This window comes from Aptenodytes forsteri, unplaced genomic scaffold, assembly GCF_000699145.1.
Source record: "Aptenodytes forsteri isolate BGI_AS27 unplaced genomic scaffold, ASM69914v1 Scaffold114, whole genome shotgun sequence".
Taxonomy (NCBI): domain Eukaryota; kingdom Metazoa; phylum Chordata; class Aves; order Sphenisciformes; family Spheniscidae; genus Aptenodytes; species Aptenodytes forsteri.
Window position 1 is genome coordinate 4,336,247 of NW_008795364.1, and position 20,271 is coordinate 4,356,517.

At 38.8% G+C, this 20,271-nt stretch overlaps 1 protein-coding gene across 1 annotated transcript in view; it reads right to left on the reverse strand.

Annotated features, from left to right (window-relative positions):
• The window catches only part of MOCOS (molybdenum cofactor sulfurase), a 211,572-nt gene that overhangs the window by 47,735 nt on the left and 143,566 nt on the right, over window positions 1-20,271 (reverse strand). The window contains exon 6 of the mRNA XM_009280211.1: window positions 8,027-8,226. Within this exon, the coding sequence (XP_009278486.1) occupies window positions 8,027-8,226 (200 nt within the window). The remainder of the gene's footprint in view (window positions 1-8,026; window positions 8,227-20,271) is intronic.

Sequence of the window (20,271 nt, forward strand, 5' to 3'; positions counted from 1 at the left end):
GCTTCCGAACTCTGACTTCAGCAGAGCGTTTCCTTGTGAGTCATAGAAAAAGGTCTGTATCTCTGCATCCCATTGTGCATCCCTAGCTATTTTGTAGGCTAAAGGCTTTGGGTCAGACTGCTACTAGTCAGAGAAGTGGAAGCCAGAGGCAAACAACACAGAAGACTGAGCTACAACTCGTATCAAGAAGAGATAAAGGGGAGTGTAGCAGACTAATACAACTGGAAACAATGCTTAGGAATAAAAAGGTGCAGTGCATGATACTGAAAGCCTAGTGACATAGATTTAAGTCATGTCCCAGTCAAAACCCTCCCCACCTTTCCCTCTTTCTCTTAAATCACTTAAATCCTCCTTTGTCTGTATTTATCCCCTGAAAATGGGGATAATAGATCACAGGGAGGTTGTAGGGTTAAAATCCCATAATGGACTGTGTTGAAATATTACTTTAATTACGTCCATATAGGGTCCTATACAGGATTTGTGTGTGGCGCAGGAAGACGCAAGCAAGGTAATAGAGAAGGTGGAGCCAGGCTCTCTTTGTCTTCGAAGGATTCAGATGGTGGAGTGAAACTGGACACTGCATGCGTTCAAAGGCAGCTGATCTGAAAATCAGATCAAGAAAAAAGGAATCCAGCAGAGACCTTTTACCAAGATCAAGAAAAAAGGAATCCAGCAGAGACTGTCAAAAGTGCAATCCTTTTGCTGCTACCATGTGGTTTCTTTTCACATTTCTCTCCTGCGTAACAAGGTCTGTAGTTTAGAGCCACAGTTTGGCCCTGTTACTAAACAGAAAATATTTAGCCTCCCTCATTCATCTGAGATTCTTTCATCTGAACAACTATGAGTACCTTTCTTTTATCTCCTTTCCAGTTTCCTTAGCAACATGCAAGGACACTCCAGAGAAGCAGTGTCAGGCAACACCTTCAGCCTAGGCTTTCATGAAGCTTTCTAACCTTGACCAGCTCTGATGAGCAGTTTAATAGCGGGCAATTTCATGCATACTATCTCACATACGCTTTTGTCCCCCCACAGTGAGATATTACAGAAAGCAACTCAGCCTGTATTCTGCCACTACTTCCTCAGCAAGAAGAGAGCTTCATTACGTACTAACGAGGTTTGCAGTTATCACACTGAGTCTCTGAAGTACAGCATCTCCTTATGCTCAGTCAGTAATCCCCTACCTAGAGAGCCCCTTGTTGTAAGGACTGTCTTTGAGTGCCCAGTGCCATGTAACCAAATGTAAGCAAAGATCCAGATTGTAATGGCATTTCTTGCCAGTTTGAAGCAATAAGGTGCCATTTATTGGCAAGCCAGTGTGTTTTGCTGCATTGCTGCTATCTCCCTGCTTACCAGACATCCACAGTGCAATTGGAAACTAATTGGAACCAAGGAAATTAGTGGACGTTCAACAGGAATCTTCACAACAATCTTTTTCTCCTTGTAATCCTGTTTGCATTCTATTGTGCTGGTCCATCTGCAATCCCCGGCTTCCTGAAATCAATGGCTAAATCTATAGCTAAAATCAATAGTGAGCAATCACCCCAGCAATTTTTAGGTAGCTATTGGGAAGACGGCCAAAAATCCCATTAGGCATGTTAAGAACACTTTCCTTTCCCTGAGTCATCAAAATTAATATAACGAGTGGATATGCTTCTAAAAGCATTAGTGTAACTAACTTGAAATTGTTTGACCATCTCTGCACAGACGTTCTTAGATGGAATTAACAAATGCCGGATTTCCATTTTCTCTGGCCCACATGAAAAAATGCTGCACTTCTCCACCTGCAAAACTGAACGATTTTTTTTACATGAAAGTAGGAAGTAACAGATGGAAAAACCACAAAAGGATTACGGTTTGAAGAACAACAAAGATCTCCTGCTTAATAACTTTCTATGAAGATTTATTTCACATAGATTAAATAAAGTAGAAATTATACCTCATCGTTGCTTAACAGCAACCCACTTTCTCCTGTAGGGGCATGGTATGAATTTCCAGACAAGCACTGACAGCTACTACCAGGCTCCGGTCAGTAGTCTGATCAAATTGACCTGGTAACAGCTTCCTGTGCATGTGAAATGCTGTAGCTCCTTTTTTTTCCCACTCTTCTAATTCACATGTTGTCATTGCTCTAATTCTGTACCTATATACCAGATGTACAGTGCACTGGAGCTAATCTACCAGGGAAACCGAGGGTACCGTCTAAGACACAAACAGCAATTATTTCAAGAAATCTAGCCACTACAGGTATTGCATGGTCCCTTTTATCATGTAATGATAAGGAGCAATATGAATATGTATTCAAGCAGCTGTGTGTATATACAAATGTATCCGCCACTTGATATCTGAAGATTTGCCAGTATTTAACATATTTCCTCTCCACTCCTGTGAAGTTAGAGTAAGTGGGGAAGACAGACATTGAATCCCTCAAGGTGACACTGAAAGACTACAGCAGAAGGAGGAGATTTCACCTGGCCACTGCCAGGTCCTGGCTACTGATCTAGGTCCAGCTAAGCAATTTATTAAAACATCACTGAAGGAAAAGGAAGCTCTTAAAAGACAACATTGTGAAACTAAAGCAAAGAAAGTGTACTCGCAATATGAAGGTGCTTCCAGAACTGGCTATCACCATTTTATTTACCTTGAGCAACTACTTTTATGTGCATTTCCCATCCTGCCTCACACCACTTTGTCCCGTGTTAATTCTGTTTGCAGACCTGTCCAAAGGCAAACAGACAGAATAACTTCTACCTGCTTATATTGCTCTGTCTCTTCCCTGGTCACACCTCTCCCATACAACACTGTTTCAGACTGTTTGTCCAGCTCTCCTCTGCCTCTCATGGCTGGAATCTCCTTTTTTCCTGCTTTGCTGCCCAAACTAGTGTCTCTTTCTTTGCCCAATCCATGTAATAATGGACTTCGGCTGCATTGTGGGAAATTTAGGTTAATCATTAGGAAATATTTTGTAGTAGTGAATATAACTAAGTTCCAGAATGAACTGCCTCCGGAGCCTGCAGAAAAGTTCAGGTAAAGATGATCCTATCTTGGCACATGATGATGATGGGCAACCTCTCATAGTCCCTGCAATCCCAAGATCTATTTTTCCCCTTCCACATCTTCTCAAACCACAGGGATGATTTTGGCTTGGCTGCTAAGCTGCTTACAAGACAATTCACTGCCATAGGATGTTTTGGATGCAGAAGGATAAACAGGATTAAAAAGAAAACAAAATTTCTTTTGTTTCTTGGGAGATTCTTATTCTGTTTTTGTCCTCTTCTTATACTGCTAGCATGTGAACACTGGCAGAAGGAGGCTACCAGGGTAGAGAAGGTGCCACGGTGAGATCCTGCGTGGCTGTTCTTACATCTAAGTGATTTGGGACCACACATTCCAATTTAAGACCCTGGTCTTCACTTCAGAATGACAGAAAATAAAGGCAGGAAAGGAAAAAAAACAACAGTGGGTCATCGAGTCTATCCTTACATTAACTCAAGGGAGGCTGAGATAGAAGGAAGGTGGTGAGACAGTGGTTGGATGCCATAATAAGAGCAGTCATCAAATTGCATTATAGATTTGTGCTGAAGGGACACACACTGGAAGTTACCTGCTGAGAAGTGTTGATAGTTTTTTTCTTGAGAAATAGATGAAGAAAGGCAAGTTCAAAGTCTAGACCTCCCTTCACTCTATCTGGGTTGATGAGAAGTGAGCCAGGACATGCTAAGGTAGGCTCCTAGACAAAACTGATCATAATCTATCTGAGCAGGGTTCTCAGTCTTGAGAGGCAAAACTCATCCATATGCAACACTACAGAAGAGCCTTCTTTAGGCAAACCAAAATGTTTACATTCTCTATCTTTGGCAGCTGATTCCTGTTACAGCAGTTTGTCTATCACACACAAGTGTGAAGTGGCAAGAAGGCTGAGACTGCTAATGGACTGATGCTTGTTCCCTTCCTGACAGGATTTTTAGGAGGCATGGCAAGCATATATGGATACCAAGGGAACTTTTGCAGGTGAGACAATCACGACAAGCTACTTCATTTTAGTTTCAGGCTCCAGGCAAAGGAGGCAGTGTGAAAAAGCAGAGTGAGAAAGGGAGCTGGTAATCCACAACCGAAATGATAGCCATTTTTCAAAAGATAGCTATGATGGTTTGCTCACATTTTTATGCCCATGACACACAGGAGAAAAAGATATTGTCTCAGAAGATCAGAGTAAAAAAGAAAAAGTTTGATAAGGGAAGTGCTATTTTTCACTGGGGGCAGAAAACACTGAACTGGAAGGTGTGACTGGGTAAGAGCTCTCCAGGGCATACAATTCAAGAAATGTTTCAGGTGAAATTCCATCTGCCCATCTCTGCCTCTTACCCCCACTTCCAGCTCCCAAACTGACTTTAAAGAATGAAATGTGAAAGGATTATAAAATTACTCTGCAATTATCTACTGAATGTACAAAGAACATTTCACAGGTCTCTTCTCCCTATCAGAACAAAGAGGGAAACTTAAAATAATATTAGCACAAAAGGTCCCTCATAGCAGAGATGGTGATTTTTTTCAAATCTGTGATGGGGAGTGGAAGGGAACTTCGACCTGATTTGTAAGAAACCCACTTTTTTGTGTTGATGATTGTTGTTTCAAATCAATGTTGTTCCCTTAGAGCTGCTCCATCTCCTCTTTGGCATTCAAAACAGGCTGGAACCTCTTAGAGTCACATGCAAGCTTTTGATAAAAAAGACAGCAAGGATGCAAACTGAAGCTGAGTCGTTGCTGTTAAACAGTACTTCAGAGATTGGAAGGACTTGGGGATGTATTAACAGACGACATTCATATATGCTGAAGACTACAGATATTGACTATTAATAAATGAGCCAATGGTGATTCTCTATGCGAAGAGTCTGCAGTATTAGTTCAGCGTTGAGCATATACGTAACCCCATTTTTGTGACATCAGAAACCCCCTTTAATATCTAGGGCTAATTGCTTCTTTTCCTGGTAGCCTCACAAGGAAGCAGAAGATTGACAGCTTGCTGCATTAATGTCAACTCTGCTGCTTCCATCCTGCACCACTGACTTAGCAGAGGTCCTTCGTCTCTACCCCTGCCCTTTCTCACCTTTCAAAATCACCAGCCTGTCATCTGTCCACACGTCATTAATAGCAAAAACTATAATGCTGGAGAATTATCCATTCTAACTAGACAAGTATATATGAAGAAGCTGTTTGGCATAAAGGCCATCTTTATGTCCTGGACCTGTCAAGTACTCATCATAGTTCATAACCAGGGCTTTTTGGCGCTGCAGTGCAAATAAACACATAAAATGACAGGCGTGCTACTGCAGAGGACAGGCAGCTTGCGTGAAAAGAATACAGGTATCCTCCCGTCATTTCAAGAACAAATTACTACCAATAGTAGCCTACAAGACAGCTTTACTGAAGGAAATAATTTTTCTGAAGACACTGTCTACTTATGAAATCTTTCTTGCCAATCTCAATGTTCCGAATAAACTGCTCCAAACCTCATCATAGTATTTTCTCTGGAATCAGTTAGTCAGATTGTCCTTTTCAGGCTACCAAATGCTAATGTCCAACCACACTGTGCCCTCTAATAGGCAATGGGCACAGAACAATTGCCTGTCAGAAAGACAAATAGAACTGATTGGATGCCTGGTTATAAGTAATTAATTATAGATGGGATATCATCCATAAAGGAATAGGACATTCTATCATTTCTCTTTTAATATACAAGCTGAAATACAACCTGAGTCTTTAATTGGTGTCCACTAGTAGTAGGTATGTCAGATAGAAATGTCATCCAACTTTTCCTTCATTAAAAATTCCCCAAAATGTTTTCTGGGAGCCTTCTGAAACTGTGTTCTCCTAAATCCACTAGATTGCATTTGGAGACTGACCAGTGAATCCACATGAACGTGCAGATCACAGACATGACCAAACTAGAGGACACTTTTATTTCTAAACCATTAATGGAAGTATTGGATTTAACTTTGATTTGAATAAACGTATCTAATTTTAGACATGCATACAGGTATGACGATAAGATTATATTGTCAGCTTGATAAAGCTTACTCTCTGCTGTATGTATTTTCTTTGTAATCATAAAGAAGCAGCAAACATTTTTCTCCCCCATAACTGCTACAAGATGTCTATGAAAGAATTTCATTCCGTAAAGAACCCAATTATATATATATATCACATGTATTATAGCTTTGGAAAGAATAGTGCTGTTGCTTGTTAATTTCTAAAAGTCATTAAATTGCACATTATTTTAATTAAACAAAGTAATCTAACAGGCACTGCAGATGTGACGGGTATGCATTTGAAAACTTTATAGTTCTTCATTCTGCATACTCACGCCAGAAATGACAAGAATCTGGTGAATAGCACAACCCAGATGATACAGATCAATAAAGAAGCTTTTTATGAGCAGCCACTGCAGCAAACAGGCACAATGGAGGCATAAGACTATAAAATTATTTTTTCTTTGAGGGTACAGTTGAGTTTAAAAAAGTGAAACAGGCAAGAGCCATTTTTACTAAGAAATTGTGAAAATCAGAAGTGCAAATGAAGGTTTTGGTTTTAACCAAAGGACAGAAGCAACATCAGAGTGTTTGTGGAGTGTTTTACCAACCAAGCTGTGTTAATATCTCCAGTCTTTTCTGAGCATTGCCACACATATTCAAGACTGTATAAATGGCTAAGTGACTCCTAAAATGTGGAATTCTTTGAAATGAAATGTGGTGAATATTTGAGACTATTTGGTAGTATAGTCCAAAAAAAGATGTATGGGAAGAAGAGCTTCTCCACTACTATATATTTGCCCATCCAATGTTCATCAGTGCGGTAAGCGCCTTAAAAAAAATTGTAAAACTCCATATTGACAGGCTACAAAGTAACTGCTTCACTTCTGTTCTCCCTTGTGTATATATGGATCTCCTCTTGTATTCTCGTAGACATGTCTCTGCGTTCCCCCTGTTGTCCGGTTCTTCTCCTCGCCAGCAGAGGAGTGTTGAGGAATGCCTTTTGCAGCACTCCCACTCTCTCCCTAATGGTCCAGAATTATCAGCTTCCAAGAGCAATGCAGCTCTGCCACTACTGCTGGCAGAGGGAGGTAGTCGCTGAGACAGGTAGTGCCAATTATTGACAGCTTTTAAAAAATCAAGGTCATACACTTGAACTTGACTTGGGGGCTTATTCAATCATCAGCCAATGAAAAACAAAAGAATTAAGCAAAACTAGAGCACTGTGGTTTTTCTGACTTCTGCTGATGAGCAAGTGAGCTACGTTACCCTACGTTACCTACTGCCTACACGGTGCACAGTCATACACAATTATGGTCATACACCATTACCTCTCTACTGAAGGTAGAAAAGTTTCACAAAGTTTCATCTTACAGATACTCAGTATACCTGATGGATAAAGGCTAGAGAAAGCTGTTGAGAGAGACAGCATTTGAGGACTTTTTGAGCTTGAATCTCACTCCTTACACTGATCATTCAACTTTATTCAATGCTTCCTCAGGAATATTACAAGAATGTAATTATTAGAACTGAAGGGAAGAGAACTCCTCTTTCATGGGTGACTGCAATATTTTGAGATCTGATTTCACTTGTATGTCAAAGCTCCAAGGCAGTCTCTTATATCAGCTTTTCTAGACTTGCTCTTCAATTCCCAGTTTTGAGTACACTAGAAAAGGAAGTCAACAAGAAACCAAACTGCCTAATCAATGTGTCCTGTTAAAACAGCCCACTTTCAAACTTCCTACGTGTAGAGTATTAAATCTGTAAGATACTAGCTTTGGCTATTATGTACTTTGCATTGTGCTAGCACTATTTATTTTATTCTCCTTTCTACTACTTTAAAAATGGTGTGTATATATTGTGCAGAGCTATGAAGAAACAAAACCAAAACCTCAGAAGGGACCACTATGGACAAAGTATTTCCTGTAGGATAAAGAAAGCATTGTGAATATGCTTAAAATATAAACATAAAACTCAGTTAAGGCAAGAGAAAAACATACCTGTGAAAAGCCAATCACCTCTCCATTGTCATCAAGCACGTTAAAATTAATGATTGGACCTTGGACATCAGGATTGCTGAAATCTGTATCGCTGTAAATACGTACTACAGGAGCCCCATTGGCATATTTTAAGGCAGACAGCACAGTATAGGTGTAGTGAGCTAATGCAAAGGTATGCTGTTTTATTTTCTCCATTCCACCTAAAAAAGAAAAGTGCATGTACATGTCAGATCCTTTATTTTTATGGAAATGTAAAAAAAGGATGATTTTTCAGAATGGTGTAGCTGGGAGGTAACTAGCACAAAATTGGTAGTTTTGGTTCCTTTAAATGAATATAAAATTTGCAAAAGTTTCTTTCCTCATACAAAAGCTTCAGAAGTACTGTTCCACCAAGGATTTATCTACAATTAATCTACTGTAGAAATCTGAAGTTACACTGAAAGGGATTCACGCGCATTACAACATTGATAGTTCCAGCCTAGACATATCAGTAAGACGTTCTGGCACAATTAATTTGAAAAGCAAGTTTTGCTCCAGATTTGACTCTGGAGATCATGGGAATGAGGCATCAATTCTAGCACAGCACAGAAGGCAAATTGCTATGTCTAAGATAAAATAAAAATAATAAAATTCTAAATGAAATTACAAAATACAAGTGTTAGTCTACAAGGAATTTACTTGAATGCTGAAGAAATATTCTTCCAAGCCTGCTCTTCTTTTTGCAGAAGAAAAAGAAAGAGGATGTTGTGAACGCCTCATTGACTACACCCATGCAATCTATTTGCTCCAGAGAAGCTTTGCAGAGAAGTTTTCACAGAACTTGGCTCGGAAAAAGCTTAAAGAGGAAATATGTTGTCTTTCTTGGCTTTTTTTTTTTTTGCTACACTAAGGAGTTTGGAAAAGAGGACTGCAGAGATTTCCTGACAGAGGGAGACCTCTTCTACATCTCTGCTTTCTGAGAGGAGGTTGTGTCTCTGTTAGATGTCCCTATCAAAATGGCTTCTCATTCTTGTGCTCAGAGGATATGCCATAGGATGATATACCATGGTCACCTATGGCTTCGGGGATATTTTGATTCTCTGCAGGAAGCTAAAACATAAGCGTCAGATAGATACAAAACCAGCCATTTCAGTCAAAGGAGAACATACGTAACCTGAAATGTATAGTTTGTGATATTCACTGGGATAAACTGCTGACAGGAGACAAGTAACTGGGTATGACAATAAATACAGTATGAGAAAAGGAATAACCCTAACCCTAACCAAACAGTAATTTATCACGTGGAACAAGAAAAGTACAAGTAATCTTCAAAGTAGAAACTGAAAACCTATGAATTTGCATCTTTATGGAAGACAATTAGATGATAACAATATGATGTCAAAGTATTGTAAGAAACACAGGGAGATACCTGAAGGCTAAGAGCATGTTTAAACCAGATCAAATCTCCACTGGAGACAGCTGGAGTTTTGGCTGAAAATCCAAAGTGGTTTCGATTATGTATACTATGCATTGCATTATGGTGGGCGTACATCATGTGGGGAAAAAAAAGGAAAGTATAATTTCCTCAAAAGCCTCTTTAAGTAGAACAGTCTTTTTCTGCCTGGGTTTTAGACCCAGAGTATTTTCTGTAATGTTGAGTATCTTATTTGAGGTACATGAGCATTTCTGTAACTAAAAAGATGTTTGACATTTTCTTTTGCTTTCTTTTTTTAAACTGCGTAACTATGAATTTTACACTTCTGCGCATACCATTTTTATATCTGAGTATCTGGAAACTTCTACAGTCTGATATAACTGCTCTTGGACAGAAATCTTGTGATCTGCTTGTTGACTTTTGTGCCTTTACTCCACAAAAAGACTGTGTAATTTATGAATGTATATAAAGGAAAAAAATAAGATATCTTTCTCCTGACGTACAGAAGAATTACAGCAACTTCTGTTATTTCACTTTTCTTCAAGTTTCTGTATTACGTGCTATCTCCTTTAGATAAGCTAGGAGAACAGATAGTAAAAGCATAGAAACAGATTTGATATAAGGTGGAAGTACATTTTTTGGTGCTAAAGAATAATAAAGAGGAATAAGATATTTAATGAGATACTAACACACAAAGCACTTTCAAGGAACGTTGCCAGAAGCTAATCAGTACAATTTCTAGATGTTAGCCACAGTAAACTTGGCAAGCATCTCTAGAACATTTTGGTCTGAAAGACGATTTGTATTTTCAGAGTCTTTGAGAATAAAAGATTGCCTAGTCAGAGAAGTCCTAGTCATTGTTTGGCAGAAGTTAAGAGTCTTGAAATAGTAAAAAAAAAAAAAAAAAAAAAAAAAAAAAAAAAAATTTTTTTTAAAAAAAAAAAAGAAAAAAAGTGTTCTTTCTCCATTCGCCAGAAAATAGCTGTCTTAAGAGAACTGACTGCCTTGTCAGCTTCTGAGATGTCTGTAACCTCCTGATTCAGAGCTTTTCCAAATTGGCAGGAATCTTTTAATGGAAGATTAAACTACTGTCCTTGTGTCTTGTTGAAGAAATCTCTTATTCAGAAATTTCAGTCTCTCATTCACAGCAATCATCCTGCTATCATTTCTATATTGTCTTCAGCCATTCTCTTTTAAAGTTGCTTAATCACATTTCCTTGTTCATTAGTGAGAAGCTGATGAGCCACTTAATTATTTATTCTGACAAATCCAAAAGCAATAGCCTGCAGTTGCTTTGCTGCCCCGTGACTGGAGAGCGGAAGCAGTGTTGCCAGGGTCCCATATTTTTAAGTAGCAGAATAGGTTGTGATTAGGTCTGATGTCACAGAAAACCCTGTGAAACAAATGCCGGCAAAGTGAAGTTTGTTCTGACAGAAAAGGGGTATATTCAGAAAATAGTTGTGATTTATTTTTATTTTGCTAAACAAAATGATCTGTCCTGTATCCTGCATAAACCCAGTGCTTACCTCATCTCCCTCTTCCTACTAGGGAAAAGAATATGAGGAAGAGCAAATAAAAACCAGAACAAACCTTTGGTCTCTAACATGATCTAAGGACTTGCGTTATCGCATCTAGTCTCATATTTGGGGTGACAAAAATAAAACTCATTGCTTGACTGAGCCTCTCTAAGGTAAATGATAAGGTAATCTTCTATATTATGGTTGAATTGGTATTTATTACCTTATTGCATTCCTGCATTTTATCTTCTCTCTATACAGACCTCTGGTTTTATGCCCAGTTCCTTAACCCTGAATACTTGGAGACTCTTCCCTAGCTGCCTGTTTGGGGATAAAAGAAGTAGCACACCTTAAGCCTTTTGGAAGACTTACAGCTTGGAAAAATCATCTGTACTTCATCTTGAGAAGGTGCTGGGAAGGACTCAAGTGCCCAGACTCCCTCTCACTATGGATTTTATTCCTTATCACTGCATTTTTTCATTAAGGTGAATTGCACCTAGTTGCTCCTAAAAATTATTTTAAAATGAAGAACAATTTATGCGCTCTGTAATTTGGATCAGAATGAATCTGATGTAGTCTAAATTACACCAGTTGAAGTCTATCTAATAGCATTCACTGTATTTATGTGTGTAGGAACACATTCAGCACAAAGGATGCTCTCATTAATGACTTACTTCTTCCTATGGTAGAAATGTAAGGACTTCCCTGTCAAAAGGGAAACTCCTGCATTTCTGTGAATTAATATTACTTTGTCCCCATGTGTGCGTTTTGACTTTAGATTAAGCCAGACGTGATCATTTAATTCATTCTTCTTCTCAATAGCACCTCATTTTTCACACTATTTGTTGCCACAATGAATGACATATATTTTTGCAGTGGCAAAGTTATTGAGCAGAAGAGATTCACAAAGCAAGCTTGTACTTTTGTGTACAAACCTCCTTGGCAAAGTACTCCAGTAAACCTGCGGAGATGCTGTTAAACCTCATATTGCTGACGTATGTTTGTACACCACATCTTTACAGATTAGCACGATCTCAGACCTACCATCCCATCTTATACTTCTATTTGGGTACTGTTATGGAAACTGATACTGTTCCAGTATGGAAAATTCAGAGTGCCAGTGCACTGCATAACCCAGGGATAAATCCACAATGTCAGCTCTTCCATAGGAATTGCATGTGTGCATATGCCTATCCATAGAGTCTGTGGGACAGTTCAGTCATCCGGAAGAGAAGGGTAAATTATCTCACATTTACAAGAGGGTTCAAACTATGTGCATTCAACCTATGCGCAACTGTCACCATAGTACTGTAAATCCACTGCTTGCCTTGCCTGGTGATAACTTCCTGTATTTGCATTACCTCCGTCTTATTATCTGCTTGTTATATGCAATATACAGTAAGATTTTTATCTAATCAGAGAAATATGAGATACACAGATGTCCAATAAGTATTCAGTACAGAATGCTTCTGAGTCAGTATAGACCTGGTTTTGCATTACGTAAATGGCAAACGTAATGGCATACAATCTCCTCTCTAAAACAACCAGGATTTCAGTAGCTCAAATGTTCAAACGTTAGTCCTTCCTGAAAGAACTGTAGACAGATAGGCGCATGTCAACATCTATAAAAGATTTTGAATAAAGACATTAAGATAAAGCAGAGACTGAAATTGAGCCTCTAGGATGAAAGCTCTGGTGCTTAAGGTTTTCAGGCTGTACTCAGAAACCTCTGTGATCTGCATTCAAATACAGTTCTTATCTCTCTTATTATGAGAAATTAAATACTGGAGATAAGGAAGAAGAGAGCCATAAATCAAATATACAGTTATTTTTCGAACTTGCTGTGAAAAAACAACAGAAATAGAGGTTTACGTGAACAAATTCTCTGTTACTCCAGTAAATCCAAACTCACATATATCTTTGGATAAGAAAAAGATCAATGTGATTCATTATTCTTCAGCATTACCTAACAGATAGCAACGAGGCAGAGAAATGATGAGCTGAAATCTCAACAAACTGATCAGCAGGGAGTGACACCAAGATGTAGCCACCTTCTAATAAATCCCAAACAAGACAGATCACCATGTGGGACCTGTGAGTCAATGTGCTAATGAAGCCATGGAACCTGTAAATCCTGTCAAACATTTGGAGTCCTTCCTTCACTTCCTCCAAGAAGCGTACATTAAGATTCATTTCTGGGCTTTTTTTGGTGTTCTTTTATGCATAGAACTGAATGTCTCTGACTGAAGTCTGTCACCTACTTAGTGTTATTCTCCCAAAGAACATCTCTTGAGGATGAACTCGGTAATGGTAGCTTCATATATCTCCTTTGCAAATTTGAGTGCTTTGGCTTAAAACCACATTAAACAATGTATTCTAACCACTGCTATTTTTTAGCAATCCTGCTTCAAACAAAACACTGCAAACACGAAAATGAAATATTCATATGATGATCCAACCCCCTGCCCCCAAAGTGCAACCCTGAGATGTTATAGATACAATACTAGAAGAGCAAATAACGAGAAGAAAATATAATCAACTTAGTAATAAACCTTGATCACTCATCCTGTGGTAGGGCTCCTACATTTATCAATAAAAATATGAAATATACACGTTCCTGGTGTTTTTTTCCCCCTAAATTATGACAATAGCTGTCCTAAGTCAGACCAAATCTAGCTACTGCCTGCCTCCCAGAGTGAGGAGTAGCAGATGCCTAGAGGAAAAAATATATGAAAAAAATTACGTAACTTCTAAGCAGCTACAATCGTTAGCTTAAAGATGAAATAAACAGAATATAAATAAAAAAAAACATGAAAATGAGCTTACAGGACGGCTAACAGCAACTAAACATTACTTTTAAAAACAGAACTAAGGGTATAAGAGCACCTCATGGCACTTAAGCATTAAAATTAATACATTAACACTTCCCTGGAGTCAACAGAAAGGAGCTTTTCTAATGTAATACCATTCCAATATTGGTCATAACCGTTAGCAAATCTAGTTCATTAAAACTCAACATAAAACACTGTAACTGGCTTATCAGCAAATTCATAAAACCATCCGTTGTCCACACTCACAGAAAATGCGTAAGGCATGGACAGATTGCAAACCCCTTATTCACACTGACTCACATGAACAGTCCAATCAACTTGATCTATAAAACACATGTAATAAAAATTGATTTGGGGAACACAAAGTGGGGTGGACCATGACCCTTTCTGCAACTAAGGTGACTGCATTTGTGAGCAAGAAGGGAAAAATCTACGTCCCCAGATGTCATTTGTACTTCCAAAAAAATAATACCTTGCCATGCATAGATTAGAGCAGGCTTCTTTCTGAAGTTGACATAACAAAAAGAATTACGTAAAAAGGAAATTTCAGTAATGAAACTATGTAATTTTTTTTTGTTGAAAAGTACATAGTTTTGTTTAAAAGTACATAGTTAAGTTGCAAGAGTCCATCTCACAAGATCAATGTCCAGGTTGAAACTTTAGATGGATTCTTGCAACTTGTTTGTGTACTTTCTGTGTGTCCAAAATGGAGAGCCATGTTACACTCTCAACACTACTAACTCCATGCAGAATTCAATGGGTAATAGGGGGACCTTTTACTCGCTCAACACTAATTCTTTGCATAATAGCTTACATCCTTTTATTCTCCTCCTTCTCCCACACCATCTCAATAGTTTAAGACTGTGGGAAGCAACTGCTTAATCCTCTATTCAGAATGTTATACCAAAATCAAACATGAAACACATATTCGGTGTTTATCTTAATGAACAGAAGACTCTCTGATGCCCCATCTCCCACTTCTTTAGAGCAGCTAACTCAAGCTCTGTTTTCACACAGTGAGGGAAGTTAGGAGTCTTTGTTCTGAATAAAAGGAGCAGCACATTCTGAAAGAAGCAGCTCCTAATTTTCAAACATCATAATGAGGAATACTTCGCCTTTTTTTTTAATTTCTTGGGAGTAGTATAAGAGAGGGGAAGTTGTACGTGCCAGCTGGCTGACTCACTTCTAGTAGAACTATTTTAATTACAGGTACAATTCAATTTCAGTTAACTGCTTGTTAGACTGAAAACTGTCTAATAATTCAAATAAGCTCCAGGTAAGATACATTTAATTTACTGCTTGCTATTGTTATGAGATTTATTTTCTGAGCTGGGGGAGGGTGTGTGTGTGTGTGTGTCTGTCCATCCTTTTTTTTCTTCCATGAGCCCAAGCCATACTCGCAGCAGAGGAAATAATTTCAGGATGACTTTTCAAACCATAAAATCAGCAACATAAAAGATGAATGGGGAGGCTTTCTTAAAAAGGCAGAGTGTTTTGCATACGTCATGGAAGCAGCATTCAAACCTCATCTCCAGACTGCTGGATGACATGAGCCCGCAGAGGTTTCTGTGAGAACAACAGAATCATCCCTGAAAGTACGTATTTATGAGATACTCGCATTTTACCTCTAAAGGCTTTATCTCCCAAGGTTTTTCTCAGTCCAGCAGAACACCTTCTGCTTATGATTCTGTCATCTTAAGGACTAAACGCAAGAGAAGCTTGTGCTATAGAAGCACATGAATTCTCCTGGTAGCTGTTAGAAACCTGAATGCAACATACAGGCCTGTTTCCTGCTTTATTATAAAAGTGGCTCTGTCCTTTGTTTAATGGAGCCTGCTATGCACAATTCCTTGAAGCCAGCATGTGAAAGCTTTACTACTGCTTGCTTCCTGGTATTTTCAACTCTCACCAGCTAGACTGCTAATACGAGGCAGAGCATAAAACTCTGTCTCCAAGTTACAGGCATGAGGATTTAGAAAATGTGAGATGGGGCAGTAAGTCTTATGTTTTCAAGTCAGTAAGACTCATTCAGCACTGACTTTGCATGAACACTTATTTATTTATTTACTTATTCGAGTGAGCAACAACTCTCTAATCACTTTAACATAGTAGGAGGAAAACCTTTCTCATCTTCTGCTCAGCCAGAGACTATGATACTTTCATCAGGTCTGCAGTTAAGTACAATTCTTCCCTCAAATAACTTTTCTATAAGACCCAGTCACCGGTGCTACTTGACGGTCTCATAACTTTCTAATGGCTCTGCAGTTTTGTGGGTTGTTTGTTTTTGTTTTCCCCTGAGGGGGGCTGCAGACCAATGGAGAAAAACAACTTGCACAAAAATAAGCTGAATATAATGATAAATCCAAATGTGTTTTTTTTATAGGAGGAAATCTCTCCCTCAGCATCAAGAGAATCCTTTAAAATATCCTGAAAACCCAGCCAGCTTCTTTCCTTTTCTCCCTAAGATGACAGATCCCAATCTAAAGCCTTGCTAGGATATAAATCAGTTCTGTTTCAAAGCTCACTGTGCCCGCATTAGGTGAAGAAGAATGGGTGATCGTGTGCTCAGACCTCACACTTCAGTACCCACTGGTTTGACTCTACCTTCCTACAGGTTTTACATTAGCAATCCTTTTAACATAACATTTTTGGAATCTCTTTGTCAGTGAAACACTTTGGTGCCCAGGGCAGCATATCAATTTGCATTCCAGGTTCTCCCTGCCTGGTAATATTGGTTGGACACCTTCTCTCTTTTTCTCTGAAAATCTCTGAACCAGGGCTGTGGCTGCCAGAGTATGAAGTAGTAGGGATGCTCTATGTCTGCTCTTGTGCAGTCTTTGTATCCCACTCTTTCTAAGGCTCCACAGAACGTGCCCATCACAGCAATACAGGAAATACCACAAGTTCATTTAATTAAACCAAGAAATAAGATACAAAAAAAGAAAAGTTTCCAGACAACAAATTCTAAGGCATGATGTTGACTATTGATGGAACAAGATAAAAATACACTCAATTTTTCCATTCGGTATCTGTAACATTCAGGAATATTGAAAGTTGGTAAAATACGCTCTAGCCATTATTATTAACAGAACAGTATTTTCCTTAGTGAAATTCTGGATTTATTGATAGTCATAATTTTCTGATAGCCTGAAAGGATGCTTTGCTCTTTGTTTTGCATTCTCAGACTAGGTCTCTGCTGGGTAATGTTATTATAATAATAGCTACCATGGAGGGAACAAACAGTGTCATTCATGAAACAGAGGTAATAAAGCAGCTACAATGAATTATAAAAACTGCTTTGACATTTCCTTGATTTGATGCCTTAATCATAAGGAAGCATGCAGTCAATATTGAAAAGCGCTCAGGATTCTTGGACCTCATCCTAAACTGAATTATACTAGGACTTGTCCCAAGCTTTTTAAACAGGCAAATGTTGTTTTAATAAATATCTACATTAACACTACAAGAGAGACCTTTAGCTAAACATTTCGGGGACCCCTGAATTCTTTAATTTTGTAATTGATTAAAATTAATTTAATCAATCTTCCCCCAAGGTCACAGCGTTAACTCTGCTTTACATCGCTCACTGTTCTTCGGAGGACCGAAGGGTGACCTGCTGACACACTTTCCTTCATGTGGCCATCTTTTCTGCCTGGATGTGGCAGGCTCAGATCTCCTGAAGTTCATTGGCGAGGTTGGTGAGACAGTGAGATGCGTGAACACACATAACATTTCACAGATAGTGAAAGGAAAAACTGAGAGCAAAAATGGCTGTTTTGCCACAGTGCTGCACACTCTCAACACACAGGTTTGAGCAACGATGTTACAGCCTCACTCTAACTTCTCAAGAGTTTATTCAATAAAAGTGAGATGCCATTAATTCTTAAAGTACAGCCATTGCTGTGGCACACTCAGCAATAACCTCTGTAAGACAGTACGAGTGTTTTTGTAAGCAGAATGTCCTGCAGTGTTGGCTGGCATAAATCATCTTTTGGCAGGTTGTCATTACATTGCTCATTCTTATGAGCTTCTGAAATCCACTGCACCTAAAATATTGTGTGCTCTCCAAGTCATGGGGGTGAGGAGTTAATAAGATAGTGTGGTGGATAAAGACTGAACATCTGTAATTTTGTAAGCACAGGATGGGTATTTTAATCAACTGCAAGTTCAGTGTGCAGGTCTACTAAAAAGAAGACTTGAAGAGAAACCTAAGGCAGAAAATATGAATATTATAAAGTAATTTATTCTAGTTTTTGCTTCCTTCTAAAGACTGTAGGTAGTGTGCTTCAGAAAGAATTAACCACTCTTGGTATCACACCAACTTCAGTAAGCTGTAACACCACAAATCAGTCAGAATCTGTGCTTCAGATTCAGTTCAGAAGAGCTGAAGTATTTCAAGACATGAGCAATTCTTATGTGTACCACTTGCTGTCTCATGCCGCAAATCAAGACCTACTGTAAACTAGAGAACTGCCCCAGAAGACAGACTTAGACAAGGTTAAAAGAAAACACTGATCCGAGCAAGACATTGGTGAAAGATGAATGCTACCAACTCAGAGGGAGCCACCATCAGGGAAGAGAAGCAAGGCAGCACGCATTTAGGAAGCCCTGGCCTTTTCCCACAGCAACCCATTACACCTGAGCTCTGCAGAAGTGAGGGAAAAAGAGTACGGGTTGCTGCTGTTGTGTCAAGTGAGGGACTTTGCAATTAAGGTATAAACACAAAGATTAAAAATGGCTTAAAAAATCCCATTTTCCCCATTGTTTCCATTTCAGATATTTTTAACAATAGCAAGGCTTTATAGAAAGGAAGGTCCAGCTTAAGGCAGCATTCACAAACTTCCCTTTTCAGGTGAGGAAGAGAAGGCAAGATGGCAGAGGTTCCCTTCCCACCAAGTAGGGATAAAGCTACAACACTCACGAGGGGTGTGGGGGCCCAGATTCACTTATCTCTTCCCTTGAGGGGCTTCAGACTCTATTTTGTTTACCAGACATAACAATAAAACAATACATTTTACTTCCCTGGTTTCTTTGGAGCTCTCAATTTTTGGAATGCTTTTTCTTACATCCTGACACAATATTACTAAAGTGGTAATATTGGCTACTGCTATTCAGACTGTTCTATGAGATCCATATTTTAAGATGTTAAAGAACACTATCGGGGCTGATGAAGGGAAAAATCAGAAATATAGCTCTTTTCTTGTTTTCTGGTTATTTAGTATTATCTTCCATACACTTTCTTTCTTTGATGCAGCATATTTGCCAAAGACATCTAGAATGCAGAAAGAGGCCCCTTTTATTACTTGATACATGGAAATATTCAGAATATATTGGGGGCTTTACCAAGGAACAAAGAAATTTAAGGAAATACATACACATATAATCCTTCTTACTTTCTTTTTCATTCTTGCCCCACCAATGAAAAGTGCAGTCTTGCTACTATAAATGAAAAGTATGACCATGAAAAGAGCTTCATATTTAAAGCATCATGAAATAAAAATCTTTAGAAATGAATCACAGTATATACGGCTACTATGCCTAACAGACACTGAGTGTTATTACTGCCGGCAAAGAAAGTTCACACAAACTTAGCGGCACGACTTTTGGCTACACAGAGATGCTGCACAACATGAGATATGCAAATTCCATAATATGAAGCAAAGAATCTGTTTTATTACCTTAGCCTTGAATTACAAAAACGTTGTTGAAATACGTTCATCTAATACTTCTTTTTTTCCACCTTGAAAGATGCTTAACTCAATATATGAGACAATTTGAATGGCTTCAATCACACACAACAAGACCTCTTCTTAGATAACCTTGCCTTGGCTTAGTCTCTCTAGCCGAGCAGTTGGGAGCTCTGTTTTGCAGTTGAAATGACTCAATCCTTTTAAAGATTACTATTTAGTCTATTTTGTTTATTAGGTGACTTTATGCAATAGATATCCCCTTCTGAATTGAACTAACCAGAACGGCTATTTCAGGCTGCCCAAGCTTCTAATATTTCTAGAATAAGCCTTTCTGGGCTGACCAGGTGTCTGGTGGTCTCACATCTCTAGGAGACGACGCTACAGGAACTACATCACCCCATCACCCTACCATGGTACTTCATGAGAGATACGAGACACCTAATTCAAAACAGCAGCTAACTTCAGAACGATTAAGACTGCAGTGATTAACCAAACTGTTCAAACATTTGACTGCAAACCCAAGAGGAAAACTCTGATAATTAAGAAGTGTGAATTTAAATGCATGGCAATGCATTCCCCCCACAACATCCTTCTCTCTAAACTGGAGAGGTATGGATTTGATGGGTGGACTGTCCGGTGGGTGAGGAATTGGTTAGATGGTCGCATCCAGAGGGTAGTGGTCAACGGCTCAATGTCCAGATGGAGACTGGTGATGAGTGGCATCCCGCAGGGGTCCGTATTGGGACCGGTACTGTTTAATATCTTCATCAATGACATAGACAGTGGGATCGAG